The sequence below is a fragment of the Furipterus horrens genome, unplaced genomic scaffold (assembly GCF_987537825.1).
Source record: "Furipterus horrens unplaced genomic scaffold, mFurHor1.1.pri manual_scaffold_5, whole genome shotgun sequence".
NCBI classification, from domain to species: Eukaryota; Metazoa; Chordata; class Mammalia; order Chiroptera; family Furipteridae; genus Furipterus; species Furipterus horrens.
Genome location: NW_028327175.1, coordinates 108,363,928 through 108,378,146, shown reverse-complemented (window position 1 = coordinate 108,378,146; position 14,219 = coordinate 108,363,928). Strand labels below are relative to the sequence as shown.

General features: G+C 46.1%; 1 protein-coding gene across 2 annotated transcripts in view; it reads left to right on the top strand.

Moving 5' to 3' along the window:
• SNX29 (sorting nexin 29) overlaps positions 1–14,219 on the top strand; it is a 581,450-nt gene that overhangs the window by 18,327 nt on the left and 548,904 nt on the right. For both annotated transcript variants that reach the window (XM_090279147.1, XM_090279146.1), the window contains 2 exons: positions 808–872; positions 2,977–3,029. In XM_090279147.1, coding sequence (XP_090135273.1) covers positions 808–872; positions 2,977–3,029 — 118 coding nt within the window. The remainder of the gene's footprint in view (positions 1–807; positions 873–2,976; positions 3,030–14,219) is intronic.

Sequence of the window (14,219 nt, the reverse complement as noted above, 5' to 3'; positions counted from 1 at the left end):
AATGGAGTTATTTGCTCTGTCAGAGGTAGTAGATTTCCAGTATTGGTTCAGCAGCAAAATGACAACAGGGATGATGTCTTTGTGATCCTCTTGGTCTTCCTCCAGGCTTGTTGCTTCATGGGAGCAACATGCTGCTTGGCTCCACCCAATGTGTTTATGATTAAAGGATGAAGGATGGAAGGAGGAATGAAGCCATTAACATCTGTTCTTTTATTAGGATGGCATAATTTTCCCAGGACCCTCCCAGTGCGCTTGTGCTTACATCTCATTACTAGAACTTCTTATAGTCAGCCTTAAAAGAGAAGTTTAGGAAAGGAGGAATTAGATTTTCAGCTTGTATTGCAGTGAATGGGAAAGGGATGATGGAGAAGATGGTGAGGTCAACCGACCTGTGCACGAGGAAGCTTACTCTCATTTATTTTAAGTTAGACCACTGGTTCTCATCTGGGGGCAGTTCCCCAGAGGACATCTTGAGATATTTTTGTTGCTACAACTAGTGTGTGTGTGTGCACATGGATGTGTGCTAATGGTATCTAGTGGGTAGAGGCCAGGGATACTGCTGGATATCCTACATTCATGGGGTAGCGCCTAGGTTGAGAAACCCTGTATTAGATAGTTCCACGTTGCAGTAACAGGGAAATGGTCAAACTTCATTGTAATGATGTAGATTATTGGTGCCTGGTCTTGTTATTGATTTTGTTAAAGAGAAGGCTGATACTAGCTGGGGACGGTCATATACTATATATCAGAAAATCTTACTAGAAGGCTAATGTCAAACAGAACTAATTAAGCCTTATTGCATTTTAGGATCACAGAACAATGACATGAAAAGACAATTTCTGCTGGAGCGACTGCTGGATGCAGTGAAACAGGTAAGAGGAACACTCATGTTTGACCTTGAGATCAAGTAATAGTGTCAGATATTGATGTAGAAATCATTTCTGTCTTTATATCTAGACAGACTTACTCCCACTTTGTGTCTGGGAGCAGTGAGGCTAATAGTTTCCCCCAGAAATGATAGAGCAAGGAAGGTTATCAGACGTAGGCACAGAGGTGTTCCTGTGTCCTGACTTTTTAAAGCCCTCTGGAGGACCCCATCTTTCAGTGATGTCCCTTTGAGAAGGGCCTTGATGAGGGTTTTGAAGTCTTATTTCCAAGCAATTGTATTTTAGGGCAACTCTTATGGGTGCTAAGGTGGAAGTTAGGGTTAGGACCCTGTGAGCGTAGGAACAGAGATGAGGAGGAATGAGCCTTGCCCGGGATTGATGGTATCGATCCTCCAGGTGGGCTCTGATCTGATTGGTTGATGCTGTTCTGATGCCTGGCTTTTGGCTGAGTGGGAGGTGAGCTTTGACATGAGCTGGCATAAGTTTGCTTGCCTGCGTGTACCAGGCATGCAACATCTATTGCACATTCATCATGTGCTGGGCTCTCCGCTTTATATCCAAATGCTTTACATTTAATCCTTTCAACGACCCTGTGAGGTAATTCCTACAGTTATTTCTATTTTACTGCTAAAGAAACTGAAACTCAGAAAGGTCCAATAACTTTCCTCACATGTCATAGTTAATAAGTAGCAGAGCTAGGATCCAGCCCTGGGAATTCAAGGTAGCTCAGATTTCAGAAGGGGTGAATGACAATTATATGCATGTATATAGGGAGACAGGAGATAAATACTTTAATAAAGGTGTGTATTAGGTGTTGACTGTGTTAGGTGTTAGGTGAGCTCAGAGACTTTAGCATCTGCCCAAGCCTCAAGGTATCCTGATATGGTGGAAACAACACAGGCTCAGGTGTAGCTGGGGTCAAAGGCCAGTTTTATTTCTTCCCAGCTGTGTGTGCCTCTCTGGGCATTCTTCTCTGGAACCTGGTCACTGAACTTCACAGTGATATGGAGAGAATTGCATTTGTTACAGTAGGTAAAGGCCCTGCTGGCTCCTGGTCCACTGTAAATTAGGAGCCCACATTATTCGTTTCTTCTTTCTTTGCTCCAGAAATGGAAAATATGACAAGAATATTAGCGGGCAATGGAACTACTTTAAGTGTAGCAGTTAAATAGAAATACACTGGAGCTTATGCCCAGATCTGCCATTATTGCTATTGTTAGTATTTTGGGAGACAAAGTGTATATATATGCCTTTTAAAAATCAACCCTTTTGAGGTATAGTTTGCATGCAATAAATACACCAATTCTGAATGTGCAGTTTTATAAGTTTTGACAGATATATCACTTAAAATTATATATATATTATATATATATGCATATTATATATATAGTCTTTTGGATAATAAGTTCAGAAATCTTGTAAGCCTGCTACCCACATTGGACATTCTACATCTTTAAAAGAGAATAGTGGATAGTGGTGATGGTCACACAATATTGTGAATTGAATTGTATAACTAGAAATGGTTAAACTGGTAATTTTATGTTCTCTATATTTTATCATAATTTTTATAAAAAGGAGAATAGTTTGCTTTTGTTTGCACCCACCTGGGTAAATTGTTACTCAGCACAACCAGGTGACTTCTCTGAGGTATGATTTGTGCTGTCATAATTTTCTAGCCAGTCATAACAACTTTGGGCCCTGTCAGAAGGGACCCATCATTGCAGATTTGTGGAAATTTAATTATTGCCTATTAAGAGCTCGTGTTATACATTGCCAGCTGCGAACACATAGAAGTATCCTAGATAATGTGCAGAAGCTGTGTGCTTCTGTTTTCCTCTTAGCATTGTTTTCCCACAAGGCTCACTTCTGTACAAGTGGGAGATAAGGACTTCCTTTAAGTGGCAGCTGGAAGGCTGGGATGTCCACCATCTTAGGTCTTGGGCTGACACCCAGGGCAGGGGACATCTGACTCAGCACCGATAGTTTCTGGCCCTGTGTCCCCAGTGACCCTGAGGCCTGTGTGGCTGCTTTGTGACATTTGAGTGTCCCATCCCAATAGCTGACCTCAGTGGTTTCTTTTTCCGTGCAGTGCCAGATCCGCTTTGGAGGAAGAAAGGAAATTGCCTCGGATTCTGACAGCAGGTAAATATGTCGCTTCTAAAACCATTTACTGTCAAGAGCAAAAAGGTGGCTAGAGGTGACCAGCTTTTATGCTCTGCCTTCGCAGCCACGTGGTCCAGTGATTAAATTTGGGTGATCTGTAGATCATCTATGTAGTGACTGCTCTAAAGTATTTCCAGCTCCCCATAATTCTCCTTTGAATCTATTACAAGGGAATTAGTATTTGAAATACCTCCTGCAGGCCCTGGCTGGATAGCTCAGTTGGTAGGAGCATTATTGTGATACGCCAAGGTTGCAGGTTCGATCCTTAGTTAGGGCACATACAAAAATCAATCAACAAATGCATAAATAAGCAGGATGACAAATTGATGTTCCTCTCCTTTTCTTTCTCTAAAAATCAATAAAAAAAAGAAATACCTTCTGCATAAAATTATTTTCAGGGAAAATTTATAATGATGGCAATCTAAATGCTTGACAGTTGGGAAATGATGAATAAAGTATGGTGCATCAGTAGAGTGGAATGTTATATAGCTATTAAATTGATGTCTGTGTAGAATTTTTTAAAGCAGAAAATGGACACGTAGAATTAAAAGTTACATATAGTAAAAATAACAAGAGCAGGGTATAAAATTTTATGGCTGCAGAGTGATCCTAGTTGTGTCAACCCTGAGGAGGTTGTGGCTGATCTGAGAGATACAAACTCTTTTCTTAAATATTGTTACATATATCGGGTGCATAGGTTCAAGGTCATGACTTGCCGCCCGTTTGTATGTGACTAATGTCAAGCCATAATGTTTAAGCAGTTCAATTTGGTTATGACACATATTTTGTAAGGGTGTGTGATACGACCTATGCTGTAATTTTTTTGATCACAACCTCCGCAGGGTTAAACAACTGGCAAAAAATATACCAAAATATGAACAGGGGTAATGTTGAATTTTAAGAATATTGGAAACTTTATATTTCCAGATATTTTTCATATTTTATAATGTTGTTACAGGGCTAAATGGGATTTGGCTGCTTGCTGCCATACACAACCATAAAGCAGAGGTTGGTGGGGAAGGAAAAAGGTTTTTATTAACATGGTGCACAATTTGGGGAAGTTGGGAGCTCCCCTGCTCCAAGTGAGTCTCTTGTATAAAATACAGAAATCCCCTTGTTCCCCAAAACACTGAAATCCAAATCCACGCCCAGAGATCCCTCTCCACTCTTATCTGCCCTTTTGAAGTCCAGGGCTACTACATGGATGTGTCTCCACCGCTCTAGCTCCAGGCTCTCTCTCTGGAGCACACACTTGTGAGGCCAGAGTCTCCATTGCCTCGCTGCAGCTTCCTCCGTCTCCTGGGGCCAGGGCCGGGGTGCACTGTCAAACCACTGCAGCCAGTCGTGTGAGGGGCCCAGTCTGCTGGGCGCCTGGTGTCCAGAGCTGCTGAACTTGGGGCTGATGAACTTTCCCAGCCTGCATGTCTGTGCACCGCTCTCAGTGCAAGAGAATGGGAGCAGTCCAGGACCCATGCCATGTGGCGCAGGGCCCCAGCGTCCCGTCTGAGCCTGCCGCTGGCCAGGTGTGTGTCCTGCACGAGCCTGTTCCAGACTGTGCGAGCAGGGCAAGGCAAAGCCGCTAGTGGGGCCTGGTGTCCCATGGGCCCGCTGCTGGTGGGGCATGTGTCCTGCGCGTGGACTAAGCGCCCTCGGGCTGGCTCCCAACCATGCAAGTGAGGAGAATGCAAAATGGGCGCCTGAGCAGGGCCCGGCATCCACCAGCTCTTGTGAATGCTCTGTGCTGCACCCTGACTGGGGGCAAGAGCGAAGAAGAGAGAGGGAGCTTCTGCGCACCCACTGGTTAAATCTATTCCCCAAAATCCTACATGCTGTGTGAGGGTCCCATTTGTTAGCTAGTTCGGACCAACCTTCAGCATGTGTATCAGCTGCCCAGTGTTCCTGCCTCTCTGGCTGCCATGATTTGGAATGGGGTAGGAGGGTTTTACACATGTGTGTGTGACCTTTCAGCTCTCACAGCCCTTGTAGGCTCTGCGCAAGTGTTGTCACTAGCATTAGTTGTATACCGTTGCCTCGGGGGTAATGGAATCACGGTCTAGCTCCCGGGCTGCCTTTGGCCATTTCCAGCCCCTCTGAGGAGTCCCTTGCTTCTTCAGAGCAGGGCAGGCTGTTGCTTCAGTTCTCTGCCTTGGAGTTTCCTCCTGCTCCTCCCTTCTTGGAGGTGGGTGCAGCCTCTCATGCTGGGGTTTCTCCCCATCCCCCAGTGATCTGACCAGATACCCCCTGTTACACTGTGATTGTGTGTTTCTTTTATAATTTAAAAAAGTCTTAAAAATTGCCATTGGCCTTCATGACCCAAAAGGCTGACATAATTGCATAAACTTATAACATTGACCGGGAGGTGACACAAAGCTTTTGGCAAAGATGAGAGACCCACAGACATTTGCTGGAAATGCTGCGTGAAGGCACTCAGAGCTGATTCATGCCCGGCAGTGGTGGAGAGCCAGGAGGCACCTTCCTGCAAAGGCAGGGAAGGAAAGGGCACCCATTTGCTCAATACTCATCTCGTTCTGGAGACTTTCCACAGCCCACACCCTCTTACCCTTACCCACCAAGCAGAGTCAGTTTTCTTTTCTGTCCTTTCACACCCTTGTTCTTCTGTGACACTTCGCCAGCCATGAGCACAGCATGGAGCACTACATCCTAATAGAGCCATGGGGACTCTGAAATTGGTACAGATTTAAAATGGTACCCCCTCCCTCACACTTCTGTCCCTCTTTGCTTTGTTTTTCTCCATAACACTTATCACCAGCTAACACTCTGTACGTTATGCTTTTCTGTTTTATTTATTTCTGCCTCCCATGCTACTAGCTGTGTGAGTAGCGATATTATGCTGTCTTGTTCACTGATGTATACCCAGTCCCTAGAAGCATCTAGAGGTGCTTAGTAAAGATTCATGGTCTGGTTCAGTGTGTGCATTGCATTGTATACCATAGTCAAGTGTTTAAATAACTGTGCAATCACGAGGCTTGTAAGCTTTGAGGGCAGAGGGCAGCTTCTTCATTTTTTCACTTCTCAGCGTTTTGCACAAACATTTTGTGCTTGTCACACATTAGGTTCTCAGAATATGTTTGTGGCATTAGATCATTAGCCTGATTTATTGCTTCCGTTCTTTCTGGGGGCCGTTGATATGCCCTGGGTGGACTGACATGAGATTTCGTGGGCTCTCAAGGCCTGGCTTTGAATCCTGGCTCTTCCTTTTTTCAGCTGTGTCACTTGCTTTACCTCTCTGAGGCCAAAAATTAGGTCTACTGCGGTTCTGTGATTTGTAAGAAAGATATACATTTGTTCTTTATTCCTGTTTCTGGCTCTGAGCTCCTGAAGCCCCTGGAATTTTCAAAGTGATGATATCCATAAAGATATCTTTTGTTATGTTAACATACTGACCTTTGGAAATTACCAAAGGCTAGGGGCTGGTTGCCAGGAGAAACCCCCACTTAGGGGAGGGGAGAGGGACTGGAGATTGCGTTCAGCTGCCAGTGGCCAATAATTCAATCAACTATGCTTGTGTCATGAAGCCTCCACGAAAACCCCAAAGGACGGGGTTTGGAGTGCTTCTGGGTTGGTGACCACTTGAGGTGCAGGAGAGTGGCCCTCTCTGAGAGAACACGATAGCTCCACGCCCTTTTCCACATACTTGGCTGAATGTATTTCTTCCCTCTGGCTGTTCCTGAGTTATATCTTTAAAAATTTTCTTTTAAGTTTTTTATTTTATCCTCACCCAAGGACATTTCTTCATTGCTTTTAATAGAGAGAAAGGGGGAGAGAGAGAAACATCGATGTGAGAGAGAAGCATTGATTGGTTGACTCTTGTACGCACCCTGACTGGGGGGATTGAACCTGCAACAAGGGTATGTGCCCTGACTGGGGATTGAACCCGAGACTTTTCGGTTCATGGCACGATGCTCCAACCAGCTGAGCCACACTGGCCAGGGCCTGAGTTATATCCTTTTTAGGTAGACTGGTAATCTAGTAAGTAAAATGCTTCTCTGAGTTTTTTGAGTGACAAACAAATTAAGTGAACCCAAAGAGGAGCTTATGGAACATCTGAGATATGTAGCTGGTTAGTCAGAAGCACAGGTGACAACCTGGAGTTGCAGCTGTCACCTGAAGTCAGGGGCTGGTGTAGTCTTATTGAACTGAGATCTTAACCCATGGGACATGAGGCTGTCTCCAGGTAGATAGTATCAGAATTGAGTTGAATTGTAGGACACCCAGCTGGTGCTGGAGGATTGTTTGGTGATATGGGAAAACCCAAACACTGATATCTGCCAAGCCAGTTATGAGGATTAAGTCACATACTGTGTGTAGAAATGCCAGACATGTAGGAATGTTAATTTCATTCCATGTAAAGAGGTCCTTGCTCTTCAGGGAGGAAGTCTGGCTGGGGCACTTGTTACTCAGCTTATGACACCTACCATGCAAGCAGTAGACTACAAATAGAATGGAAGGGCAAAAGTGAATGAGTAAGCCTTGCTGCTGTTCTTTTTATGCTCTCAGAGGAACCACTGAATATAGAGGATTTCTCTCCATGTAACTGTGGGCGTGATTCTCAGTCCCACTTGGAAAATGGAACTTCTTGTATGTGACTCTTCCCACATCATTCTCATCCAGGAATCTAAGCCCTGTGTCCGCTAAGAAGTAATGGATAACTGGAAGAGAGTTTTGTTGAAAGGCCAAGTGTTCTCTTTGAATACATTTTGCATTTATTTACTGTCTTAGGAAAAGTTTAGGCAGGACTATGAGATGTTGGCTTGTGATTGCAGCTAGAGAGTTCAGCTGGTCATATGAACATCAGTAGGAACATTTGAAAGGATGGTACATTGGTGTATCTGCCAGGGATCTTTGGTGAAAAGCAACAGAAATCTATTTCAGTTGAGGATATTGTGATCTTATGGAATTGATGGCAGGCTAGGTTTGGAAACAGGAAGGAGTCAAGCAGCTTTGGATGGCTCTTAAGCTGGAAATAAAGAGCCCAGAAATGGTCTCCTATCAAGAACAGTGATCCAATTAAGGCCCCACTGCTGGAGTGAACACTAGTTGTTTTCTGACTCTCTCTCATTCTGCTCAAGATCGACATTCCAGGGAGGAAGCACCTGTTGCTCAGTGTCAGGTCACTTGGCCACCAGCAGAAGGATTGGGCTGAAGGAGTTTCCTGGGACCCCAAGGGCTTGTGTAGTGCAAGACTGTCTCTTTGGGTTCTCCATCCCTCAAGATAAAATCCAGGGAGAACGAAACAAACCTTCAAAATGACACCTGGCTGCTGTTATGAAGGTGGAATAAGTACAGGGTAGCCAAAATTCCCAACATTTGTCCCCTGTCGCTGCTGTATTGTAATGATAATCTTTTTTGTGACAGCAGTGGCTGGTTTGAAAATGCTGAAGTCTATGTCATCAGCCTCATTTGATCCTCAAAAGGACCCCAGGGGAACAAGAGGGGGATACATTTTCTACCTCCTCAGGCATAAAAGCTTGGAAGCCGGTCACATATGCAGTATTTATTGACCATCTCTTACGTGTCGGTGCTGGGGGTACAGTGGGTTGCATGGCTGTAAGGTAGTTGAAAGGTACTGGAGCACAGACCTCCTATTTCCAATGTGGTCTTCACTCACTGACACTGCATCCCTTTTGTTTTTTTAGCAGTTTCACAAATTCAGAGATTAGTATCACTGCAGGTTCTTAACATTGTTTTAAGTGTTAAAAGTCATGGCATTCAATTCCTTTCAATTGCCTAGTCGCTTAGTTAGTTTCCTTTACATTCTTTTTCTGTCTTACCGATTTTGGGGAAAAGGCTTGATTTGGTGTTAATAATATTAAGTTGAATTAAGTGAAATTGCCAATATTTGATTGTTTTTGACCTACAAAAATTAGAGTATCATACAGTTCAAAATAATACTCTCTAATAGCCCCCTTCTCCTCTTTAAACAGTGCAGGTTTCAGGCTTGGTCTTCCTTTTAGGGCTGCTCTGTTTAGAGCCCATCATGCTCATTTCCATTGGCAATAGCGACAGAGCTTTTCTTTTTAAAACAGGCTTAAGAGAAAAAAGTGAGTCAAATTCAAGACAAGTAACTAATAGTACATATCTCAGATGTGATGAAAATGGCTGAGGTTTTTGTGACTGAAGTTGGGGAGAGTACTGGCGGGACTGAAGCTGCTGTTTGGTTTTGGGGCCTACATAATGCACAGTATTTCCTGCTGAAGCCAGAACGCAAAGTGTGAGTGAGTGTGAGTGCACATGCACTGGGAGAAAGATTGCTTTGATCTTTTGAGATTACACAGCAAGATGCAACAGCCTTCTAGCCAACTGTAAAACATTTCCATGCAGTGAAATGGCAGGCAGGGCTTGCTTCTTTCCTATCAGATTTTGCCCTTAGGAACCTTCTCAGAAGGAAATGGTGGCAGTCACTGGGCTCTGTGATGCATGCTTCTCCTCATCCTTTTCTGTTGGTGTTGTTTCCTGCTCTGCTTCCCCAAGAACAAAGGCCCATTCTTGTGCTTCATTAAAATTATTCCACATTCCTTCCGTCAGACTTGGCCTGTGGAGAGGCTGTAACATATTTTTTTTATATAATGGCCCAAGAACTCAGCAGGCACTGGAACTTCTCTCAAAGACTAGATATGTTATTGTTCCGCAGAAGCAACGTCTTCCCCTGTGGAACTACAGAACGTAATCTGAAAGTTTTTCTTTGGAATTATGAATAGCAACCCAAGTTGTGGGGCAGCAGAATGATTATGGAATTTGGAATTCAGACTTTGAATCTTGGTGGTATTGCCAGTTCTGAGTTGTATGGACTGTGGGCAAGTTTCTCACTTTCTTGGGCCTCAATGTCCTCATCTGTCAACAGGGATAGTAGAACTAACATTCACTTTATAGAGTTGTTGTGAGTAAGCTCATGGGAAGCCCTTAGAACAGTGCCTTGCAGCTAGTAAGTTTCCAGATATTGTCAGCTGTTGTCATTGTCATTATAATTTTATGTCCAGTGTCTTGACACTTGGCAAATATTCTCTGCACATTGGCTTTCTTTGCCATTATGGGTGGCAATGAGTTGGCTTTGTGTATTCCTCTTACAACGTTAGAAATTGTCGGGGGGCAATCTGGCCCAGTGGCAGCGTGTCAGGTGCATGGAGCTCTGGACGAAGAAGAGCGCCAGCCGCTGTTGGCACCACGCGTCGAAGAAGCGGCTGAACTCAGCCCACGAGAAGAAGGCCCGCTCCAGCAGCTCCTGCTCCTCCTGCCCCACCGCCATGCCAGGTGGGGGCTCCATCCTGGGGCGTCTGAGTGAAAGGGGGAGGACACGTGCCTAAGACCACAGAGTCATCCCCACCTGAGGTATCCCACGCCCTCCATTTCTAGCCTGCCTCTTTGGTGCTGGTGCCTCTATCCAGTTGGGGCCCAGGGCAGGATGCACTTCCATTAATTTCTAGATATGGACCTTGCCCCGTCCCCATCTTTGGGCTCCTCCCACCTCCTGAATTACTCCAGGGACAGCTGGAGCCTGTTCCCACGACCCCTAATTCTAATTCTGGTACCCTCCTCCAAAGATGTGATCCCTAGGTACAAATGTGTACATTTCCTCAAATGTGTTCCCAACTTCCAGCTAAAACTTCCTCCGCCTTGAGATGTGTCTCCTACCCGTGGCTGTAACCTCTGGTGCTCCCATTCATATGGAATGCTCCCCTCCATGTATCTACACTTGACTGTACAGCTGTGCCCTCTCAAAGATGTTCCATCTCCAGATGTGCTCCCACATTCGGTCACTGGTCCCTCCTCATACCCAGGCATATCCACCATACACGTGTGGCTCTCTCCTCCCTGGGTGTGTCTCCTATATGCGGCTCTTGCCCCTTCCCCAGGTGTAGCCCCTATGAGTCGCCACATCCAGCCATGGCCTCTGCTTCCTAGAAGTGCTTCCATATCCAGAGGTAGTCCCCACATCCAGTATTACACTCTCCCTACAGGTGTGTACCCCCCCCCCAAAAAAAAAAAAAAAAAGAAATTGTCAACCTTTGTGATCTGTTCATTTGATTATGTCAGAAGAAATAAGAGAAGAACTTTTCTTTTTTTCCTTTACAAGTCTTCCAGGAAAGAGTGGGAAGAGTGATTTATTTGGTGATTTTTCCGTACCTGTTGAGGAATTAGAAACAGTTTTGAAATTTTTAGGAAGCTAAAAAAAACAAATTCAGCTGCCCTTTGCTGTTCCCTAATGTTATTCTTAGTGTAGTGAAAAACTGTTGCATGTATTCCTCTGGACACTTATGAAACCAAATAGCTTTTTCAGGCATTCCTTTTCCTTTTGAATGTCTCTGGATCTTCATCATGTGATTTTTATCTTCAGTTTGTCACAAGTTCCTTACCAGCCTCTAATTAGTTTGAGGTGTGGACTAGATGCTCTAATGCTCCTCAGCCTGGCAAAAATTTCTGAAGTTAATTAATTCGATTCTTCATTCCCTGACCTTGACTACTTTATTTCCACTTTGAGGCTCTGTGGTGGCCAGTTCCACATTGCATCTTCTTTTATTTTACTATATTGATAAAATGAGTTGATTTTTTTGGGAAAAAGTACTTTTAGCAATTAGGGAGCTCTAGGGTATTTAGCAAGTATGAGCACATTTCTATGTCTGAATTTTAATAAATATATACATGTATATTATTTATACTGATAGTTGTTGAGAGCAGTGCTTGGCACATAGGAAACAATATGTGAGCACTGCCATCATCACCATCCTGATAGTGGAGAGAGGCCGTGAACATAAAGTCTGAGCTTCGGTGTCAGACGTACTCACCTGTAGCCCATGTGGCCACAGATCACCAATTACCAGCTGTGTAATTTTGAATTTAGGCCCAGTCAGCATTCTTAGCGCGTATGCCCCAACCCTCTGCACCACCACCGAAGAGAAAGAACAGTTCTACCATGCACTGGACGAAGCGTTATCCAAGATTCCCAGAAGTAACGCTCTCTATCTCCTTGGAGACTTCAACGCAAGAGTAGGAGCCGACCACATGGCCTGGCCCACCTGCCTTGGAAACTTTGGGAGAGGAAAGATCAATGAGAATGGTCAGCGACTGCTTGAGCTTTTGTGTCACCACGGCCTGTGCGTGACAAACACATTCTTCAAGTGCAAAGAGATCCACCAGGTGTCATGGAGGCACCCCCGCTCCCGTCATTGGCACCAGCTTGACCTCGTCATCACCAGAAGAACGGATATTGGCAGCACCCTCCTCACCCGCAGCTACCACAGTGCAGACTGCGACACGGACCATGCCCTCGTGGTAAGCAAGGTGCGCATAATGCCGAAGAGGTTGCACCACTCCAAGATGAAGGGTCGCCCACGCATCAACACCAGTTGTGCCAGCAACCCAGTTAAGACCCAGCAATTCATCAACAAGATGGAAGATGCACTCGGCGAGGGAGTGGCGGCAGATGACATTATCGAATCCAATTGGCCACGTCTCCGCGACGCCATATACAACTCCGCCATTATTGCTTACGGGAAGAAAGAGCGGAAGAACGCTGACTGGTATGAGGCTCACTGGGAAGAAATGGAACCCGTGATCGAGGCTAAGAGGAAGGCCCTACTGGCTTACAAGGTCACGCCCACTCCCAGTACACTTCAAGCTCTACGGGCTGCCAGGAACAAAGTCCAGAAGACCGCCCGCCACTGTGCCAACACCTATTGGCTAAACCTGTGCAGAAGCATTCAGGAAGCCGCTGATATAGGCAACGCACGAGGAATGTATGAGGGTATCAAGAAGGCAACAGGCCCAATCCCCTCCAAGATCGCCCCCCTTAAGTCCAAGACAGGTGAGGTCATCACTGACCAGGAACAGCAAATGCGGCGGTGGACCGAGCACTACCTTGAGCTGTACGCAACGAAGAACACCGTAACAGACACTGCTCTTAACGCCATCCCAGACCTACCAGTCATGGAGGAGCTAGACACCCCACCTACTGCGGCAGAGCTCGGCAAAGCCATCGACCGCCTCGCTTGCGGGAAAGCACCAGGAAGCGACGGAATCCCTCCAGAAATCCTAAAGAGCGGGAAACCAGTCCTGCTACAGCCGCTCCACCATCTACTCTGTCTCTGCTGGAAGGAGGGTTACATCCCCCAGGATATGAGAGACGCCAACATTATCACCATGTACAAGAACAAAGGAGACCGCAGCGACTGCAACAACTACCGGGGCATCTCTCTCCTCAGCGTCGTCGGCAAAGTATTCGCCCGGGTCGCTCTTGCCCGCCTGCAGACCCTTGCTTCCCGCGTCTACCCAGAGTCCCAGTGTGGCTTCAGAGCTGGCCGCTCAACAGTGGACATGATCTTCTCCCTACGCCAGCTGCAGGAGAAGTGTCACGAGCAGCATAAACCACTCTACCTCGCCTTTATTGACCTCACGAAGGCGTTTGATCTGGTCAGTCGAAGCGGACTCTTCAGCTTGCTACGGAAGATTGGCTGTCCACCACATCTGCTTGCTGTGGTCATGTCCTTTCACGACAACATGCACAGCACGGTGTCCTACAACGGCGCAACCTCTGAGGCCTTCCCAGTCAGCAGCGGAGTAAAGCAGGGCTGCGTCCTCGCGCCTACGCTGTTCGGAATCTTCTTCTCCATGCTCCTCCAATACGCCTTTAAGGACTGCAGCGAGGGTGTCTTCATTCACACCAGATCCGATGGCAAGCTCTACAACCTGGCCCGTCTACGAGCCAAGACCAAAGTCAAAGAGGTGCTCATCCGTGAGATGCTCTTCGCCGACGACGCAGCTTTGACATCACACTCCGAAGAGGGACTCCAACAGCTAGTCACTCGCCTTTCCCACGCATGCAAGGAGTTCGGACTAGCCATCAGCCTGACGAAGACGAATGTTATGGCTCAAGGCACGAGGACTCCCCCATGCATCACCATCGACGGATACACCCTGGAGGTTGTCAACAACTTCACTTACCTCGGGTCCACCATCTCGAGCTCTCTGTCAGTCGACTTGGAGGTCAACCGGAGAATCGCCAGGGCAGCCACAGTTATGGCCAGACTGAACCGGCGAGCGTGGAACAATTCCAGCCTCACTGAGAAAACCAGACTGCGCATCTACCAAGCCTGCGTACTCAGCACTCTCCTCTATGGCAGCGAGACGTGGACCACCTACGCAAGGCACGAAAGG